Raw genomic sequence first — 18,108 nt, 5'->3', positions numbered from 1 at the left:
CAATCTCCTCACTGCATTTTGTAAAACAAAAAATAACTTTGTACAGATTGTTCGTATTTAAAGTATTTCACACAATGATGAATGTTGTTTTATACTGCTTGTTAGATTTGTTATATAAAGGGTCCATGCCACTAAGAAGCTGCTAATTGATGAGATATCAGATGTTATTTATCTTGTCTACGTTGTGTTAAAACCCAACGATTACTTATTTCAGTAGACAAATTTCCACTTGCAGTAAGCGTTTCGACCATGACTAAGTGACCTTGGCACTTTTGTTTAAAGCAGCTAGTAGTTATGACAGCATAACGCTCATGCTACCGTTTTGGCATGTAGAAATTGAAGTGAATGTTTAATATGTATTGGTTATTAATCTTATAAGTGCTTCAATGGGTTGTCACCTTTTTTCTGTTCTAGGTGAACTGCGAGATGCTGTGAAAAGTGGAGACTACATGTCTGTTAAAGTTGCACTTAATTCCAAAGAAGACTACAATCTGGACCATGAGGTCAGTTATTCCGCGGTTTCACAACAATGTAAACCTAATAACTGTAATTATCCTCTTTTTGATTTTGGACTTTATTTTGGAATATCAAAACAAGCAATTTTTTTTGTTTATTTTATCAGCTGATGGTTGTTGTTAACTACATGTAAGATGGGATTCTAAACTACACTGTGAGAACAGTCTCTCTAGGTAACACCTTGGCTGCCCCAAGTACGTATGTGGGAGTGATTGTATGAGTGATTGTCCAGTCCCGTGTGTGATGGAATTATAAATAAAGTCAGGGCATTTCTTTTGGATGGGGGGGAATTATACGTGGGGAGGTTCACAGAATTGTATTTATTTATTATTTTTGAGAGGGTTTTTTAGAAATCCTGGAAAAATCTTGGAATTTCTTCTTTTGATTTATATTGGGAAACCTGTACAAGTAAAACACAGCCTATGCACTACCCTTACATACAACTTTCAAAGCAAGTGATGTATACGGGACAGACACCGATCAGCCACAACTATAAACCACTGACAGAACATTGGTCATCTGGTTCCAATGGCACCTGTCAAGGGGTGGGATATATTAGGCGGCAAGTGAACAGTCAGTTCTTGAAAGTTGATGTGTTGGAAGCAGGAAAAATGGACAACAGAAGCATCTAAGCGACTTTGACAAGGACCACATTGTGATGCTAGACGACTGGGTCAGAGAATCTCCAAAAGAAAAGAACGACCGGTGAACCTGCGACAGGGTCATGGACGCTCAAGGCTCATTGATGCACGTGGGGAGTGAAGTCTAGCCCATCTGGTTGGATCCCACAGAAGAACTACTGTAGCACAAAGTGGTGAAACAGTGAATGGTGCTATGATAGAAAGGTGTAGAACACACAGTGCATGGCAGCTTGCTGCGTATGGGAGCTCACAGTGTCCATGCTGCCCCCTGTCCATCCCTGAAAGCACCTACAATGGATGAGTGAGCGTCACAACTGGACCCTGGAGCAATGGAAGAAGGTGGCCCGGTCTGATGAATCACGTTTTCTTCTACATCATGTGGATGGCCGGGTGCGTCTTTGTTGTTTACCTGGGGAAGAGATGGCACCAGGATGCATTATGGGAAGAAGACAAGCCGGCAGAGGCGGTGTGATGCTCTGGACAATGTTCTGCTGGGAAACCTTGGGTCCTGGCATTCATGTGGATGTTACTTTGACACGTAGCACCTACCTCAACATTGTTAGGCGGGTCAGAGCTGTTTTAGCGGCACAAGGGGGACCTACACAATATTAGGCAGGTGGTTTTTATATTGTGGCTGAGCAGTGTATGTTTATGATAAAAGTATTAATATATAATAGCGATTATGAAAGGCATTCCATACAAAGGCACCTAAGGTGTGAAGTTTTAATACCTGGCTGACAAGGAAATGCAGTACTAAAAACTGAAATGACCTGGTTGTAAATATTTTGGATAGTTCAATTATATTCAAATCTTAACTAATACAGTGCCTCCACATTACTGTGAATAGGCGAGGTTAAACAGAAAGACGACATGCCAAAGAAAATTACATATACACACAGGTAGACCGTTTTTTTGGCGTGTTTTGCTGTGTATTCACTGAAAAGGGGCATTGATATACTGAAGCCAGTAGGATAAAATATACCTTATACAGACTGATTCAGATGCTCACCCATGCACTGGGTTTTATCATTATCGGTGTGGTTTAAACACAAGCATTGGCCTTTCCTTGAAATATGTAAAACACGTGTGTTGTTTAGTCACACATCCTTAAGAACTCAGGAAGGGAAATTATACGACACACCAGTCGATAACCACCTCAAAGACTAGTTATAGTAATGCTCGTGTCAATGTGTCACGTCATGACCATTCAATAACCACAGCACAGAGTTGAAGTTCCAGACTTGACTTTTTCACTACCTGCTGAAATTGGAACTCACAAGGACATTTCACAGCCAAGCACCAATCTCTCTCTTCAAGTTGTACACCTACAGAGTGGACTGTTTTGTGACTAAATATCCAGAGCATCAGGACTTATAAGGACTTGACCATTTCCAGGAACAAAGGTAAGAGTGTCTGCAACTGATTTTTATCTTTGTGGAAACACAACTATCACCAGGACTCTATATTTTTTAGTAATATGTAAATATTGCTAATAATTTTCTGTTTTTGTAGCACTGTTGACTACATTTAGATCATTTTACAGAAGTTAGTACAATTACTGTGACATTCTAAGAAATACTGCAGTCTAGAGAGAAGAGATATTTCCAAATCTGGAATAGATTTTTCACTCGCAATGGCACAATTCTATTCAAGCGTGTGGATGTCTTGAAACTACAATCATACATTATACCTGAGAATATTTAAGAGCATACATTGGAAACTGTATGTGTTCTTTTCTTGCAGACAAAAGAAGAATAACCTCAAGACCAATAATACAAGGAACATGAAGCCATTTGACAGAAAGCTTTCTCCTATGCAGGTACATATATGCTTTCAGAACATATGTTGTGTTATCATTCTAATAGCATAAAAGAAGCAGCCCATTGCTATGCACCAAGAATGGTCATGGCTGTATGGGGGAAATACTTTTGTTGTTTTTAGCATATTTGACTCTTATCTGTGATGGTGTTTAAAGTCATGGCGGTTGGCAGCTACCCAATAAACAGTATTTTTATAACTGATTGATCACAATTGATCATGTTGTTTCTTTGGCCTAAGCCAGGCTTGGCTTTTAATTATTCTGAATGTTTCCTTAGCCATACTGAAGTAAACGACCAGTTTCCTGGTTTCAATTGTGATATTAAATGGAAAGTTATACGAAACCAACTGCTGGTGTACCCATGACTGAACACTGTAATTTAAATCAATATCTGTTTTGTCAGGCAAGTTATGAATGTAGGTCTAATAGAACTGCGTATTCTCTTTTGTACTTTATCGTATCCATGCGGCATTTCATCCGACATCCCATCACTGAACATTCTTGGTCTGACGTTGACAATGGCAAAACATTGTAGTCGCTGCTTAATCCCAATAAAGCCATTAACTATTTCCTGAATGGGTCACATGTGCTGTTTGTACTGACAGTGTGAGACGTCTCAGTTTTTTTGTTTTTTTTTATTCATACCAAAGTCAGGCATACGGATAATGTGGCCATTGCATTTACTTCTTTGAATGAGATTGAATCTTGCGAATGGGAAGGGGCTTTGCCAAGGTGCCCATGCATCACACTGCAAATGAAGGCTTCAGTTAATTTTCAGAGAACATTTATCTTTGGTTTTTCTAATTGGGAGATATTTTCAAATTGCCCCAGTTTACCAAATGTCTAATGTTTTCAATATATAATCATATTGATCCTTAGCTCAAATTTGGTTAAGTCTTACATATACTTGTTCTCTTACAGGCTGAGGAGTGTTCTGTTGAGGAGAGAAGATCATTTGAACCAGAGAAGAGTTTGATTGAGGAGAGGAGCTCACTCGATGCTTCTAGTTTTAATCTTGGCATGGAAAGCACAAGACAGGAAGAGGCCACATTGAGACACAATGATAACATCCTGCAAGATTTGGACGCGCAGATCAATGATTTTAATATACCCAAAGAACTTGCCAGGACAAAATCTGCATTTGACACACAGCGAAATAGACATGGCGACAATGAAAGAGATTCATTGTGTTTGACATCTGAGGGAGTGCGGATGGCAGTGGGCAGAAATTACTCTTTACCTGATGATATCAGTTTCAGTTTTGAAAATGAGAGTTCAAGCAGCGATTCAGATGTGAATCCAGCCAGGGAATGTTACAGCTCCACCAGTGATGACAGGAGACAAGAGGAGAAGCCCATGCAAACAGCTGTTGAGCAATGTCACATTAAGAGAGAGGCCCTCACAAGTAACGAGGCGGAAGACGCAGGAGTTTATGATCCAAACACCGTAGATGAACCTCCAAATAAAACTGAGAGCGCAAAATGTAAACTGGTCCGCCACAAGAAAAACAAGGAGCGAAGACAACCCACGCGAACTAGCTTGCGGACATGTAAGAAAGTGCTCGATACGACGTCAAGTATGGTAGAGGACGATGACGAAAAGTTGTGTAAGAAGCACTTCTGCTTATACTGCAAAACACCTTTCTCACGATTAGTGAGGCACTTGGAACGCAAACATTCAGACGAAACTGAAGTCGCCCACGCAATACATTTCCCCAAGGGCTCCAAAATAAGATTGACCTTACTTGATCAGATTTGCAACAAAGGTGATTATGAACACAATTGCCAGGTCCTCAAGAGTGGAGAAGGGGACATTGTGACAAAGAAACAGCTAACGGATCCCACTTTGTCCGTCCGAGACTACCTGCCTTGCCAGCACTGTTTTGCTTTTTACCGTAAAACTGATCTATGGAAACACGAGAGGTCATGTAAAGTGAGGAAAGCAGATCAAAGATTACAACCAGGGACAAAGAAATCCAGAGTCCACAGCGCCGCCTCTCGACTTCTGCCAATGTCGGAGTTCTTGACTGGAGGCTGTGAGGAAATAATCCACATCATGCATCAAGATGACATCTCTAGGCATGTCAGGAATGACCCCCTTATTTGTAAATATGGCACTGCGCTGTCTGCCAAGCATGACCACGACAAGTCGCAATTTGCATACATTGCGCAGAAAATGAGGGAACTGGGTAGATTTGTGCTTGCCGTTAACGAGCTTGACAGCACTATACAGTATTTGCATGAAATATGTCAACCATCCAGATTTGAATTGGCTATCGAAGGGACCAAGAAAGTCAGCGGTTTTGACCCAAGCTCCAGTCAGTTTAAAACGGTTTCCCTGGTTACGAAGATTGGGTACTCTTTGAAACGTGCTGCAGAAATTGCTTTTGGGGAGAGTCGTATGACTGAAGACTCTGAAACAGAGACCCAGATAAAAAGATTCATACATCTTTTGGATACTAAATGGAATCAGAGTTTCTCCCGGAGATCTCTCATAGCAACGGCACATAAGCGGGAGATAAAAGCGGAGATGGATAATTCAACACTGACAGATGATTTGATTAAACTACACAGATACATCATGAAGGAAGGTACTGAAGCATACAGGCAGCTCAAGGAAAACCCTAGTTCATCGACATGGAGAAAGCTCAGTGAGGCCATTCTCACGGAGGTATGCCTCTTCAACAGAGGTAGGGTCGGAAACACGGGGAGAATGCTTTTGGAGACCTACAATAGCAAAAAGAGTAAGGTACCATTTGTGCCTTCTGCTGATCAAGTAATGAAGTGCACAAAATTTGAGCTGGAACTTGGCAATAATTTCACCAGGTTGGAACTAGAGGGCCAATGCGGTAGAAACATGCTGATCCTGCTAACTGAAAGGATGGTGTCTTCCATTGACTTACTCATCGATACCAGAGAGAATGCCGGTGTGCCAAGAGACAATCTATATGTCTTTGCAAGAAATGAAGGCTCTTCATATATCAGGGCATTGGATTGTTTGAGAAGAGCTGCCAGTGACTGCAGGGTCAAAAACCCAGAAGCGCTACTATGTTCAGCATTAAGAGAACAGATTGCCAGTTACTGGCAGCTGCTGAGCCTCACTGAAAGCGAATTGGACAAAGTTGCCAAGCTGTTGAAAACAGGCAGCCAGGAGTGTTATGGGCTTTCAGATAACGCTTCACAGTTGGAACAAATTAGTAGAAAACTGCTAAAGATGGACAGAATTATGAATTCAGATCCTCCCCAACTGACAATAACTGGTGAGTATATTTTCCTTGAGTAGTTTGCATGTCTTCTTATCCGTAGGTTCACCAGAGATTGCAGTCAAGCAACAGTTCATTTAGCCCATCACTAGTATTATATGTCAAGGAGCTGCATCTTCCTCAACTTCAGGAATCGTTTAATAGATTTTCTTAAACCTATACATTGCCCTTTTTGTCCCAAACTGACTCACATTATTTCCATCATTTAGGACCAAATACCACTACAAAGAAAAAAGCATGGAGTGAGGAAGAGCAAGCCGCGGTGAAGCGCTACCTCGGCGACTTCTTTACACTTATGAAAGTCCCCGGAAAAAAAGAATGCAACGCCTGCATCGCTGCCGAACCTGCCTTGATTGTAAGGTCCTGGACAGATGTCAAGAACTACGTGCACAATGTTTTGCAGACACTCAGACGGAAATATTACCAGCGCAAATGCGATGGAGATTTTATGTTTTTGAAGCCTAAGAGTCAAAAAGATCGAGGGCCAAACAAAAAGTTGGCGGTTAACAAATATTCAGAGTTGAGTATGATCTCCCAGCCAGCTGCCTGTCCTGTGTCCTCACCATACACACAACAACAGAGACCTCCATTGAACTCTAGGTATACTCCTATGGTTTGTTCCACTACACTGTCCCGCTCAAATCAACCAATCATTCCCAGTTTTACACCCTTGAATGCCACAAATACGCAAACCATCCCCACATTTTCATCACAGATGCCTATAAGTGCATCAATGTCTTCCACATATTCACTACAACACGCTGCAAGTATGCCAAACCGTTCTGTGTTCTCGCCACCAAACACTACGAGTACGCCGGTTCCTCCTGTGTATACGCCGCACCACACCCAGAGTCCACCAATGGTCCCTACCTTTACCCCACTCAATGCGCCATGTCGGCAACCAGTCCCAACGTTCACACCGCTCCTCGAAAGCACAGACTTGCTTTCCTCTTTTACGCCCCTCAACCATTCAAATACGCCTGTGTACCCTCCACGCCTGCCCAGTTCTCACACAACTGCACAGATCCCCACGAGCGGCGCACCCATGCTATCTGACAGGGCACCCGTGATGAAAACAGGCGCGCCAATGAGCCCAGCAGATGGACGGACCATAACCACTGTAAAGACTCAAAAGAGAACAAAGAGGTTGTGGAGTGTGGAGGAGCAGGCAGCCGTGAGGCGACAGCTGGGAGACATTTGTCAGCTGGTGAAGGTGCCAGGGAAGAAGGAGTGTGACGCCTGTTTGGCAGCGGAACCTGCCCTGAGGAGCAGGACGTGGAGGGAAGTAAAGTACTACGTTCACAACACTATTCAGTCGAGGAAAAAGAAGAGCGGTGCAACTCCCACCCCCAGGTGCTCTATCGAACAGAATCCAGAGGTTAATAACTGCAGCGTCAGTTGGGAGTGGGACCCACCAGTGTATTTATCCCTGTAGATATCGGTATCAATAATGATGGTAAAAAACATTTTACACTATAAAGAGAAGTGGAGAGGTTGTCAGAAAACAAAAATCTGGGCCGACATAAAGTAGTGTGAAGTCCGCTGACGACGAACCTTGATTTGATTGGACACAGTTCCTGAGATCGAGGTCGTCTAAAGACTGTGCAGCTATTCTTTATGACGTCATCACAATAAAAATAGTATGTGAACGTCTCCAAAGGAACCGTGGGTACCTCCAGACGGGACCTCCAAGTTCCTCCAGAAGGGACGGCTGTTTAGCTAAACCGGCTTGTATCTGGAAACGCAGACATTAAACTCCAATTAGGAAAAAAAATAATTGTTCCGATTCTTCTTCCGATATATGTATATGACCAAGTAGTCAGTCTAGATTTTATTACTCAAATAAGCAAGAAATGACAAAGTATTTGTTTGGGGGTTTTTTTACAGTCGTGCACCAATGTAGTCCAAGCAACTTGACTTTTTTTGGTTTTGTTTTTATGTTGTAACGAATGTTCTCCTCAGTCTGTCTGTGTAACAAGGCACTCTGTGATGCGCGGTGCTATCGGTAACTATTTCCTTCATTCCCATTGTCTGCTTCAGTGTCAACATTCAGGCAAAAGCAAATGAACACTAGCAGAGTCTGCAGGCAGTTTGGGGCTCCTTTGGACCAAGCTATTGGTGTATTGTTGCATGAAAATACACAGCATTAGTTGGGCAGACTCAAGGATGTTTGTAGCTATGGCTCAAAGAAAGCCTTTACATATTTATGTTCATATTGTATTTATGAAATTATATATATTTTGTTTTAATCATGGGCCACGTACTGCCCCATGATGTTAGGGATGTTGTTGTTAGGGTTCTGGTCTGGTTCTGATTAAAAGTACCTTAGCCGGTGTAGAAAACAACCAAGCAGCTACCAATTACACAAATGTGTCTGTGGCAGGTTGGCTGGTGAGTGCATTCTACTGTGGCAAGTATCCAAAAAGGTATTTTTCTAAACTGAGACATCTGTTTAAAAAATGTAGGTGGCTGCTGGATTTCAGTGAATTTCTTTCTGTTGTAGTTTTGTTTTCTCTTTAGCGATTTAGCTAAATGATGCCTCCATGACTTTACATTTCATGAGGAATTTGTACAATTCATTCTTTCAGTGTTCACAAATCCAAGTATATTCACAACTTTCTTGATGGCTGGAAAGTGTTTTTACAATTTTTTTAAATTATTAAATCCAGACCAGCAACTCTTGCAGCCACCCCCCTTGGATATTATGGGTATAGGATGTATGCAGGATATAGTATGGGGTAGGTCATCATGCTGTACATTATTACAAAATGTCTGCCCACGTTGCCCACGCTTTAGCCAGTAGTCTACATTGTAGATGACCACTAAGAGCTGACCATCATTAATATGAGCTCCACTTGTATACCTCTAATTTAAAGACTGAACATGTACTTTTCATTTGAAACCCTTCTCTAAATGTTTAGGTTCCACATGCTAACATTGTTACTTATTTTACTCTGTGTGTAGCTGCAAGCTTCAGAGTTATATATATTTTGTTTTACTATTTTCTATTACTGCACAAATATGTGCAGGTGTGTTTGTTAAGACTCATTCACTTCAGTTCACTTGGCAGGTATGTGGAAAATTTTTGATTTCCTGCCCTGGTTATAAAATCATGTAAGCCAAATTAACTAAATGTTTTTTAGTCTTGATTTAGTAGTAGATTTAGTCAAAAAAAAGGTAATTGCATTTAATTTAGGCTAACCCAAACTTAATCGTTTTTTTATCTTATTTTAACTTGCCTAAAAATGGCTTTTGTTACTGGCACAGCACAGTCACAAAGCAATTTGTACGCCTCCAGCATTAAGTTGCATAGTTCTGCTGGAGGGCTGGTTTATACTCAATTTACTGTGTGCAATAGGCAGGGTAACTCCTGAAGTGCTTGTACTAGTACTGCAAATAAGCTCTTAAGTTTCAATGGACCATTGGGGACATTGTCATTGATGTTAGGTGTTTGTCAGAGAAAACAAGATTATCTAAGGGTCAAACACACAGTTTTCTCCCGCACATCATTTTCTGTTCAGTCGATTGCAAATTGCTCTTGTGTAGTATGAACACGCGGTGCGTCACTATTCACTGTTTCATGATCACGTTGCCTTTGTTAATGCTCCTTATCATTTCACTGTATTGAACCTATAACTTAGCTCGGACAATAAATTGTTTCTTGCCATAAAGCAATGAGTGTTGCTTGATGTACTGAATGACGTACATGTTGCACCAAGTCAATTTCAATATAATGGCCCAGGATCCAGCGCAGTCTTTTTTGGGGGGGTGTCGTATCTGTGATGGAGTGATATTAGTTCTACTACTGTAGTTCAACACTGTAGATTATGTTGAAGTGCTTTTAGAGCTGAATCGTTAGTGTCTGATACATTGGAGCACTGGCCACAGCCGAATAGAAGGAGGCTGGATTGATGTCATATTTATTGTTTGACATCGCAGGTAAGTAGGACAAACATCAAATCTTCTGAGGTATCCTGTTAAGATTTAATAGCTTGACTGTTAAGTACAGAGCTAAATAAACAGCTTTGACTAAATTTTGAATCCAGTGATGGCAAACTCATTGCAAAATTTGGTATGTGAAAGTGACCGACATGACTATTAGTTAACAGAAAAGGGTTGAATTCTAAGAATTATATAACTCCTAGTGTAAAGCCTCTAATTGCTGTTTACAGCGTTGGTTGAAGTTATAATGTTTATTCTTTCCCCACTAGAGGGAGCACTAGTCTATCATACCTCAATCAAAATAAACCAAATGTAGTGCTATGTATGAGGAGACGTGAACTCGTGGTTTATCTTCAGTACATTCTCGTGTGTGTTGTAGCTGGTATGTAAGCTGCACCGTGTGCTGAAGTGACGACAATTCTTTCCTTGTAGCAATGATGAAGTATACTACCTCACTTTGACCACATTGTGACCACAGCTACTTCAACTCACTACAGTTGGTTGTTTTGGTTAAGCCTATGTTTCAGGTGTGTGTGTGTGTGCGTACAGGACTCCAGCGGTATGTCTCTCAGCATGCTGGCAGCAGCCGGCGGCCAGGACGACATCCTCAGGCTGCTGATAAAGAAGGGAGTGAGGGTGAACGGGAAGCAGAAGATCGGAACCACGGCCCTGATGCACGCTGCCGAGAAGGTAACCGGGGGCACTTCCTGCCGGGTGTTGAGGATGACGAGGTTTGCGGCCATCGACAAGGGATCTTAAAAAGTTGTAGCCGGAACCGTACCCCAATCCGTGCGCCCGGCTTCCGCTCTGTTCCAGGGGCTCTGTCTTGTGTTTCACAGCTTTTTTTTTTTTTATTCGTTGCACCTTTGTTGTTCTGACCTCAAAGCCACAAAACGCACAGTGAACTTTTCTACACGACTCTTGACACGTCTTCGTTTCCGTCCTCCCTCCCTGTCAGAACTTCCTCACGACGGTTGCCATCCTTTTGGAGGCTGGTTGCCATGTCAACGCTCAGACGATAGGAGGGGAAACGGCCCTAATGAAGGTAAACCTCTGATTGGAGGAGGGAAAACAAAAGGTCAAAGTTGAATGAACTCAGTGTGGATGGAGAAAGGTGTGGTTATAACTAGTAAGCCAGTTGGGTGTGGATGGTTCGCCTTCTTGACCAAAATGTTTCTTCTTTATTCAACCTGTTAAGCTTCTTTTAGGAGAGTTATTTTTGTTTTTAATTCTACCTCCTCCTGTTTTTAGCTAATTCAGTTCTTTGTTACTGTACATAAGTACATTTTTTAAGTGTCTCAACTTTATTCACTTTTGGCTTTCACTAAACTACATTTCAAAGCAAATATTGTATCTACACAATTTAGAGCAAGTACTTACTTGCAACTCAGTAGAAATGTCCATGTGGTAACCCTAACCCTTTTGTGTGGGGGTATTTGTACCTGTTGCAAATATTCCTCTAGTTGCTTTTTTCTCATTGGCTTTGTGCTCGTGCTCCACGCCAGGCGTGTAAGCGGGGGAACGCTGACGTAGTGCGCCTCCTGCTGGAGTACGGTGCCGACTGCAACATCCTGTCCAAACACAAGAACACCGCCATGTACTTTGCCAAGGTCAGCAACAACCTGTCGGTTTATGACCTCATCAAAGACCACATCAACATGTGAGTGCTGGAACCCCCGTTAAACACACACACACACACACACACACACACACACACACACACACACACTTAAGTACGTACAAACACAGGGTGGGTGAAGCACACAGCCGACGGTTTATTTATTGGTGTGACCACGGGTGTGTTTGTATCGCTAAATCGCATAAGAAGGTGCATTGTCGATGTCAAGTAATGCACAACACTGAGCGTTCAGGATGATGTGTTATTTATATAATAATATCTCTAACTCTATATTATCCTGCTGCATGGGGCTGAATGAAGTGATCTGGGTCATATTGCAGGTTGTCCAGCGTAGCGGAGGAGACCATCAGGGCGTATTTCGAGTCCCGCCTGGCGCTGCTGGAGCCCGTCTTCCCCCTCGCCTGCCACCGGCTCTGCGAGGGTCCACACTTCTCCGTGGAGTTCAACTACAAGACCCAGGCCCAGCCCGAGGGTGAGGCGCGCACACGCGCCAGTCACACCATTAGGGTGGGAACTGTTCCGGCGACTGGCTATCTTTCTCTTAAAATGTGCATTTGGGGAAAACGACTTTGTCGCTGTGACTGATCAAAGGAAGGCCTTGACTTGCGTAGAATGTGTCCTCGTGCCTCCTTATTACTGTCTAAAGGGACGTTGCTGTTTCCTATCAACAAAAATAGAAGTGGGTCAAAATGTGCAGTTTATTCTTATTTTTCAGTCATTTTCAGTTATTTGCTAAATGTTCTTTTTTCCCCACAGTCCAACTATTCAGTATTGTCAGAGTAGTTGATTCAGACCCACTAGTAGAAACGGAGCAAAGGTACTTTCATATAGCAGCAGGAAACGGGGTAAATGAAATACATCAACAATTAAAAACACACACACACACACACACACAGGGCTGCACTGGGACAATCACTCTGCTCGCGCTGCAAGCTCTGAGCCACGGCATCTGACACGGACAGCCCAGGGGGAGGGGTGGGGCCTAGTAAGAGGTGTGAGTGTAGAAAACGAACCAATGGGCCGCCGCCCCTGCTTTATGGGTCGGCCGTTGGAAAAAGATTTATTTATTTATTTAGTATTATCATAACACGTGGGCCTGGCCGACAGGAAGTGAATGTTATGACTGTATCCAATGTTGTGTGGGTCACACTATAGAAAGATTTATTTGTGCTTGTGTTTAGCGAATGATACAGAAGATAAGGAACTTAAAAGAAGATAGCGTACTAATTCATGATATTGGTAAAAAATAAAAATAAAAAAAAATCCCAATTTGATTATTTCCCCAAATGGTTGAGCCCTCATGTGGGCTTAGTTTTACCCTGAAGCGCGGCGATGGCTTTATGGTGCGTCACGCTTGTGTTGCTGCTTCTTGACGACACGTCGACAATGAGCTGCCGATGTCGCTGCTCTGCATCTGCTCCTCCGCCATATTGGAACGCTCGAGAACCACTAGTGAACGAATTGAGAGGTGCAGACCTGTTTACAAAATGAAGTTTGTTATAAACGAGAGATTGAACCCGATACTGGAATTAAATTCAATGACCGGGGACAGATCTAATCCTACAGATCTAATCCTACGTCCTCATTCACGACCGTGTTTAAGGAAAGACGGTACCACGCTGCCTCATATTACACGCTCATTTAACACTTGAGTATTGAATACTCTGTGTGTTTACATTTTTTGTCCAAACGTTGGGACATCTTGAACGTTGTTTTAATTCGAGACGGCGGGCCAACGTCCATTGCTCTCAAGTCTTTTGCAGAATAAATGGAAAGAAAGGTGTTATCTGCCTCCCCCGTTCTCGTGTGGTTGATGATGGAAAATGATGCGATCCGTGAGTTTTGTGATGTGTTGCACAGCGATTAAGACATGAAGCAACGTTTATGGCAGAGCGGGTGCACTGGATCCCCCTGCAGCGTACAGGTGCAGCGTACAGGTGCAGCGTACAGGTGCAGCTGACGGTGTGCATACGCTGAGTGGATGGATGGATAGAGGTTGATGGATCAATACCCCCCCCCCCAAAAAAAATATTGAGTACAGGTGGCGGGTTTGTTCATTTTGCCCGTGAAGCTGCTTCACCTCCCTTCATCTGTCTCCCTCCCCCCCCCTTTCTCTCCATACCTCGCTCCCTCGCCCTCCGTCTCCCTCCCCCCTCTGCCGCTCCACCTCTGCCCCGCCCCCCCCTCTCTCTCCCTCCCTCACCCACGTCCTTCCCTCCCTTTCCCTCCCTCTTTCACTCCCCCCTAACCCCTCCCTCTCTCTCTACCTCTGCCCCCCTAACCCCCTCTCTTTCACTTCCCCTCTCCTCCCTCCCTCCCTCTCTCTCTACCTCCCACGCCCCCTGTCTCTTTCTCCCTATCGCTCCCTACCCGTCCTGCACCCCTCCCTCTCTCCCCTTGTCTCCCTGACTACCTTTGCCCCCCCCCCCGTCTCTCCCCTGTCACCCTCTCTTTTTTCACGCTTCCTCTCCTCCCCCCTCCCTTCACTCCTCCCCCACAGGTTCAGGTGTGCTGCTGTTCATCTTCCACGCAAACTTCCTGGCGGAGATCACGGCTCGGCTGTGTGGGCCGTGCAGCGTGCACGCCGTGGTGCTCAACGACAAGTTCCAGCTTCCCATCTTCCTGGTGAGCTACCCCCACACGTCGCCCTTGGAGGAAATCAAACCCGGTTCTGAATTTGTGGGGGTTTTGACGGGGACGTACCAGAGTCGACAGGTCTGCGGCGCGCGGCCGGCGCCACCTGCTGGGAGGCGCGGCGCGCCGCCTCAGACCGCCTGGCGCGCCGGCGTTGAAGCTGAGAGGAACGGTCGCAGTTCAAATGCTGAAACGTTTTTCGCGGCGTTGGGATGGTGCCGGAATTTGGAATGAAAGGTGAGCGTCGCTGTCGGTGACGCCTCACGCTGTCTGCCTCTCTCTTTCTCTGTCTCACCCCCCCCCCCCCTTCCCCTTCCAGGACAGTCATTTCATCTACTCGTTCAGTCCTGTTCCGGGCATCAACAGGCTGTTTGTCCGCCTGGCGGAGGCCCCCACAGCCAAGGTGATGGAGCTGCACACACACTAACACTGGAGGGGTCACCCTTCTCCGAATCCACCCTCTGGTTTGTTTTCCACCGTGAAGTCAGGACTTTTGATTTAAACGCGTGTTTTTTTCCCAGCACCGACAGCTCTGCCGTCGTTCGGCTTCGAGTCTTGGATTTGTAAAGAAAAACACTTGTTTCTCAATAAGTAACTTATTTGAGTAATATTTATAAAATCCAGTCCAGTTCAGTCGTGTTAGTTACGTACGACAGTTTTTCCCAAGTTTCCATTACAGTATGTCGGGATCAGACGACACAAATTCAGCCCCATTTTGTCGCGGGCGGCAAATCTCCGGCGTCGGGCCCGAACATGAACACGGGGAAGGACAAGCGGGCGTCTTCACCCCGTGCAGCGACAACTTTGATTCCCCTCACCCAAGCAGGGCCACCGCATGTGGTAATCAGCCGCCCGATGAGGCATTTCGCAAGTAGCATGGGAGCACCCTGTCGTAAAGTAGCGACGTAAGCGGTTCCAGTGCGGGGCTCGGTGACTTCACTCACTGGATGGGTTATTACAACAGGGACCTCCAGGGGTTCTGAGAGCCGTCCACGGCGCGAAGACGCCTTGTGTGACCGCGTACGGTTTTCCTATTTTCTTTCAAACGCGGGGCTCCAAGAGGCGACGCTCGGACCTGGGCAGCTTTTGATGACGGTGTCACAGAGCGGGCCGCTCCCGAAGCGAGTCGGAACCGCCTCAACCGTCCTTTTACCTCGGGTTAAAGTACAGCCGTTTTTCTCCGCTCATTTCCGCTCCGGATGTAAGTCCGCGTCGATCACACGCGAACGACCAGACGTTTGAAACGTCCCGGTTCTAGCAAAGTGTTCCGCCCCTCGCCCAGAAAGTGCCAAAGCAGATTAAAAACAAAGATATGAATATATTTAAGCAACACAGCTGAGCAGTCAAGAGCTGTATCATAACTCGGCTTCTGAATAATAAATGATCAGTTACTCATTACACGCCTTTTTAGTTACTCGCCAAAGCAAGCACAGAGAAAGGGGGACGCTGGGGGACACGCTGGCGGTAGAAGACAAATGACTTCCTGCGTCTCGTCTTCCACGCAGACGCCATCGGCTCGGTCACCAGCTCTCACCTTGTGGCGTCTGCGCGTCCGCCACATTGGAGCGGTGGAGGGGGGGGGGCCCGGCTCAGCGGAGCCCACCGCAGCTCGCCCGACCCCAACCCAATTTCATTAAAGGTGGGTCCGGGGCCTGGCGAGCGGCAGTGGGCTCCGGAGGGGGGGCCCCCGCACCCCCTGAGCGCATGCTGCCTTTGTCGTCGTCCCCCCCCCCCCCCCGCGGATCATATGACCCACAGAAATACGGAAGAGAATCGCAAAAAAACCTGCCTGTGATTTCAGAATCGGAACCTTGAATGTCCGGGGCGGGATGTGTTTTTCTTTACAAATCAAGACCGGACAGTCGAGCGAGGGGGGGAAAACGCACGTTTAAATGGAGAACCAGATGGCGACGTTAGAATCGAAAGTAAAATAAAAAGGAACCACTTGACAATAACTGGGATGGTACAATGACTTGTAAGAGGCCTGGAGACCGAGGCCTGTTCTTGCACGGTGCAACTTCTGTGTTCGGGTACGAAGCCACGGGAAAAGTGCGTTGTTTGGCTCAGTGGTTCCATAAACCGGTACTTACTTTTTTTTTTTTTTTTTTTGGCCTGGTAACTTTATTTATTTTTAACTATAAATCATGAACTTTCCGGTAAAAATATCCGCTCATAATGCGAAAGGAGCCGCTCCACGCCCCCGACAGCGCGGGAGAGAGACCGCGGCTCCGGGAACCGAGGTCGCATGACGTTTGCGTCTGTAACAGAGACGTTATTGAAACGTGACCGACGAGGTTCACGTCTGTCCGGTAAAATAAATTCTTCTCCCACGCCGCACCGGGACCTTCGACCGCGGTGTGAGGGTTCAGTTGCGTTGAGAAAGTGAAAGGGGAGAAAATACCAAAAGTGACATGGTTCTGCTTTGGGGGGTGAGGCCGCCTGCGATGGGTTGTTGCCGTAACGACGCACCTTATGACATCGTTTCAACGCCACGCTACGGTGAAGGAACCGTGTTCCCCTCTCCGCCGTTCTGGGAACACCTCAGCGCCGCGGTGACCCACTCTCCTTCTCTCCCCTCCGTCAGGTCAAGCTGCTCATCTGCGCATACAGGGTCCAGCTGCAGTGACGCCCCGCCGGGTCAAAGGTCACACTGAGCCCAACCACCAGCGGTGGCGACGACAACAGACACAGGCGCGCCGAGCTCACGCCGCGCTTCGGGTCCTCGGTGCGGCCGTCCTTATCTCAGCGCGGAAGTCTTCCTCAGGCCTCGGCCGACGGCGGCGAGCCGCCGAAAAGAGCCGAGCTGCGCCCAGAGGCCCCCCCCCGCCAACAGGTTTAACGGTCTAACGTCTAACCCTCGAACCCCCCGGGTCGTGCCTTCATCCCACTTCCCCCAACTTCTGTCAGTGAGCGTGTGATTAATGTGCGTTCATCCCTTTAAAAGAATAAAAAGAAATAAGCCCAGCTGTGTGTGTAGATCTGCCACATTCATCTGGAAGAACGTCAACAGGGTTGGCTTTGTTTGGGGTTTTTTTTTTTTTTGTTTTTTTTTTACTATTTAGTTTTTATTTTGTGGGTTTTTGTCCTGGGCCGGGCGACGGCTTTGCCCAGTACTGCTATGGTGGCACGTAAGGCTGTGAGGCCACCGGTCCGGACCTTTCCGTTACGCGGGAGGGGGAAAGATGTTGAATCCTCTAGCGTTGGGCTCCGGGTGACTTTGATCGTGTGTGTGTGTGTGTGTGTGTGTGTGTGTGTGTGTGTGTGTGTGCGTGTGTGTGTGTGTGTGTGTGTGTGTGTGTGTGTGTGTGTGTGTGTGTGTGTGTGTGTGTCCACCGGGCGGTCACTGCAGAGGTAATCAAACTGGAAAAGGGCCATTTGAAGTGCTACCAATCATAAATATTTCAGATGACTTTCTTTGCCTTCCCGACACAGAGTAGATCATATTTTGGGGTTTTTGTACATATAAATATATATAGAGAGAGTGATAGGACGCCATGATTACTAACCCCCCGGGTGTATTGATTTGGTTACTGTAGTGGTGTGTTAAGTTATTTAGTGTGTGTGTGTGTGTGTGTGTGTGTGTGTGCGCGTGCGTGTGCGTGCGTGCGCACTCTGAAGGGCTACAGTCTCCCACCGGACGCCAGGTCGGAGTTTC

At 45.6% G+C, this 18,108-nt stretch overlaps 1 protein-coding gene across 3 annotated transcripts in view; it reads left to right on the top strand.

Moving 5' to 3' along the window:
• Positions 1 to 17,813, top strand: part of mphosph8 (M-phase phosphoprotein 8) — a 29,925-nt gene extending 12,112 nt beyond the window's left edge. For 2 of the 3 annotated variants that reach the window (XM_080018622.1, XM_080018621.1), the window contains exons 7-14: positions 415 to 503; positions 10,730 to 10,870; positions 11,139 to 11,225; positions 11,686 to 11,790; positions 12,140 to 12,291; positions 14,320 to 14,444; positions 14,773 to 14,856; positions 17,038 to 17,813. In XM_080018622.1, the coding sequence (XP_079874748.1) occupies positions 415 to 503; positions 10,730 to 10,870; positions 11,139 to 11,225; positions 11,686 to 11,790; positions 12,140 to 12,291; positions 14,320 to 14,444; positions 14,773 to 14,856; positions 17,038 to 17,300 (1,046 nt within the window). In that variant the 3' untranslated portion in view covers positions 17,301 to 17,813. Of the gene's footprint in view, positions 1 to 414; positions 504 to 10,729; positions 10,871 to 11,138; positions 11,226 to 11,685; positions 11,841 to 12,139; positions 12,292 to 14,319; positions 14,445 to 14,772; positions 14,857 to 17,037 lie in introns of all 3 variants that reach the window. The other variant, XM_080018623.1, reaches the window with a different exon arrangement.
• The last annotated feature ends 295 nt before the right edge of the window (positions 17,814 to 18,108 follow it).

The sequence above is a fragment of the Zeus faber genome (assembly GCF_960531495.2).
Source record: "Zeus faber genome assembly, chromosome: 18".
Taxonomy (NCBI): domain Eukaryota; kingdom Metazoa; phylum Chordata; class Actinopteri; order Zeiformes; family Zeidae; genus Zeus; species Zeus faber.
The sequence above is the reverse complement of the archived record's forward strand: the minus strand, read 5'-3'. Positions and strand labels throughout refer to the sequence as shown.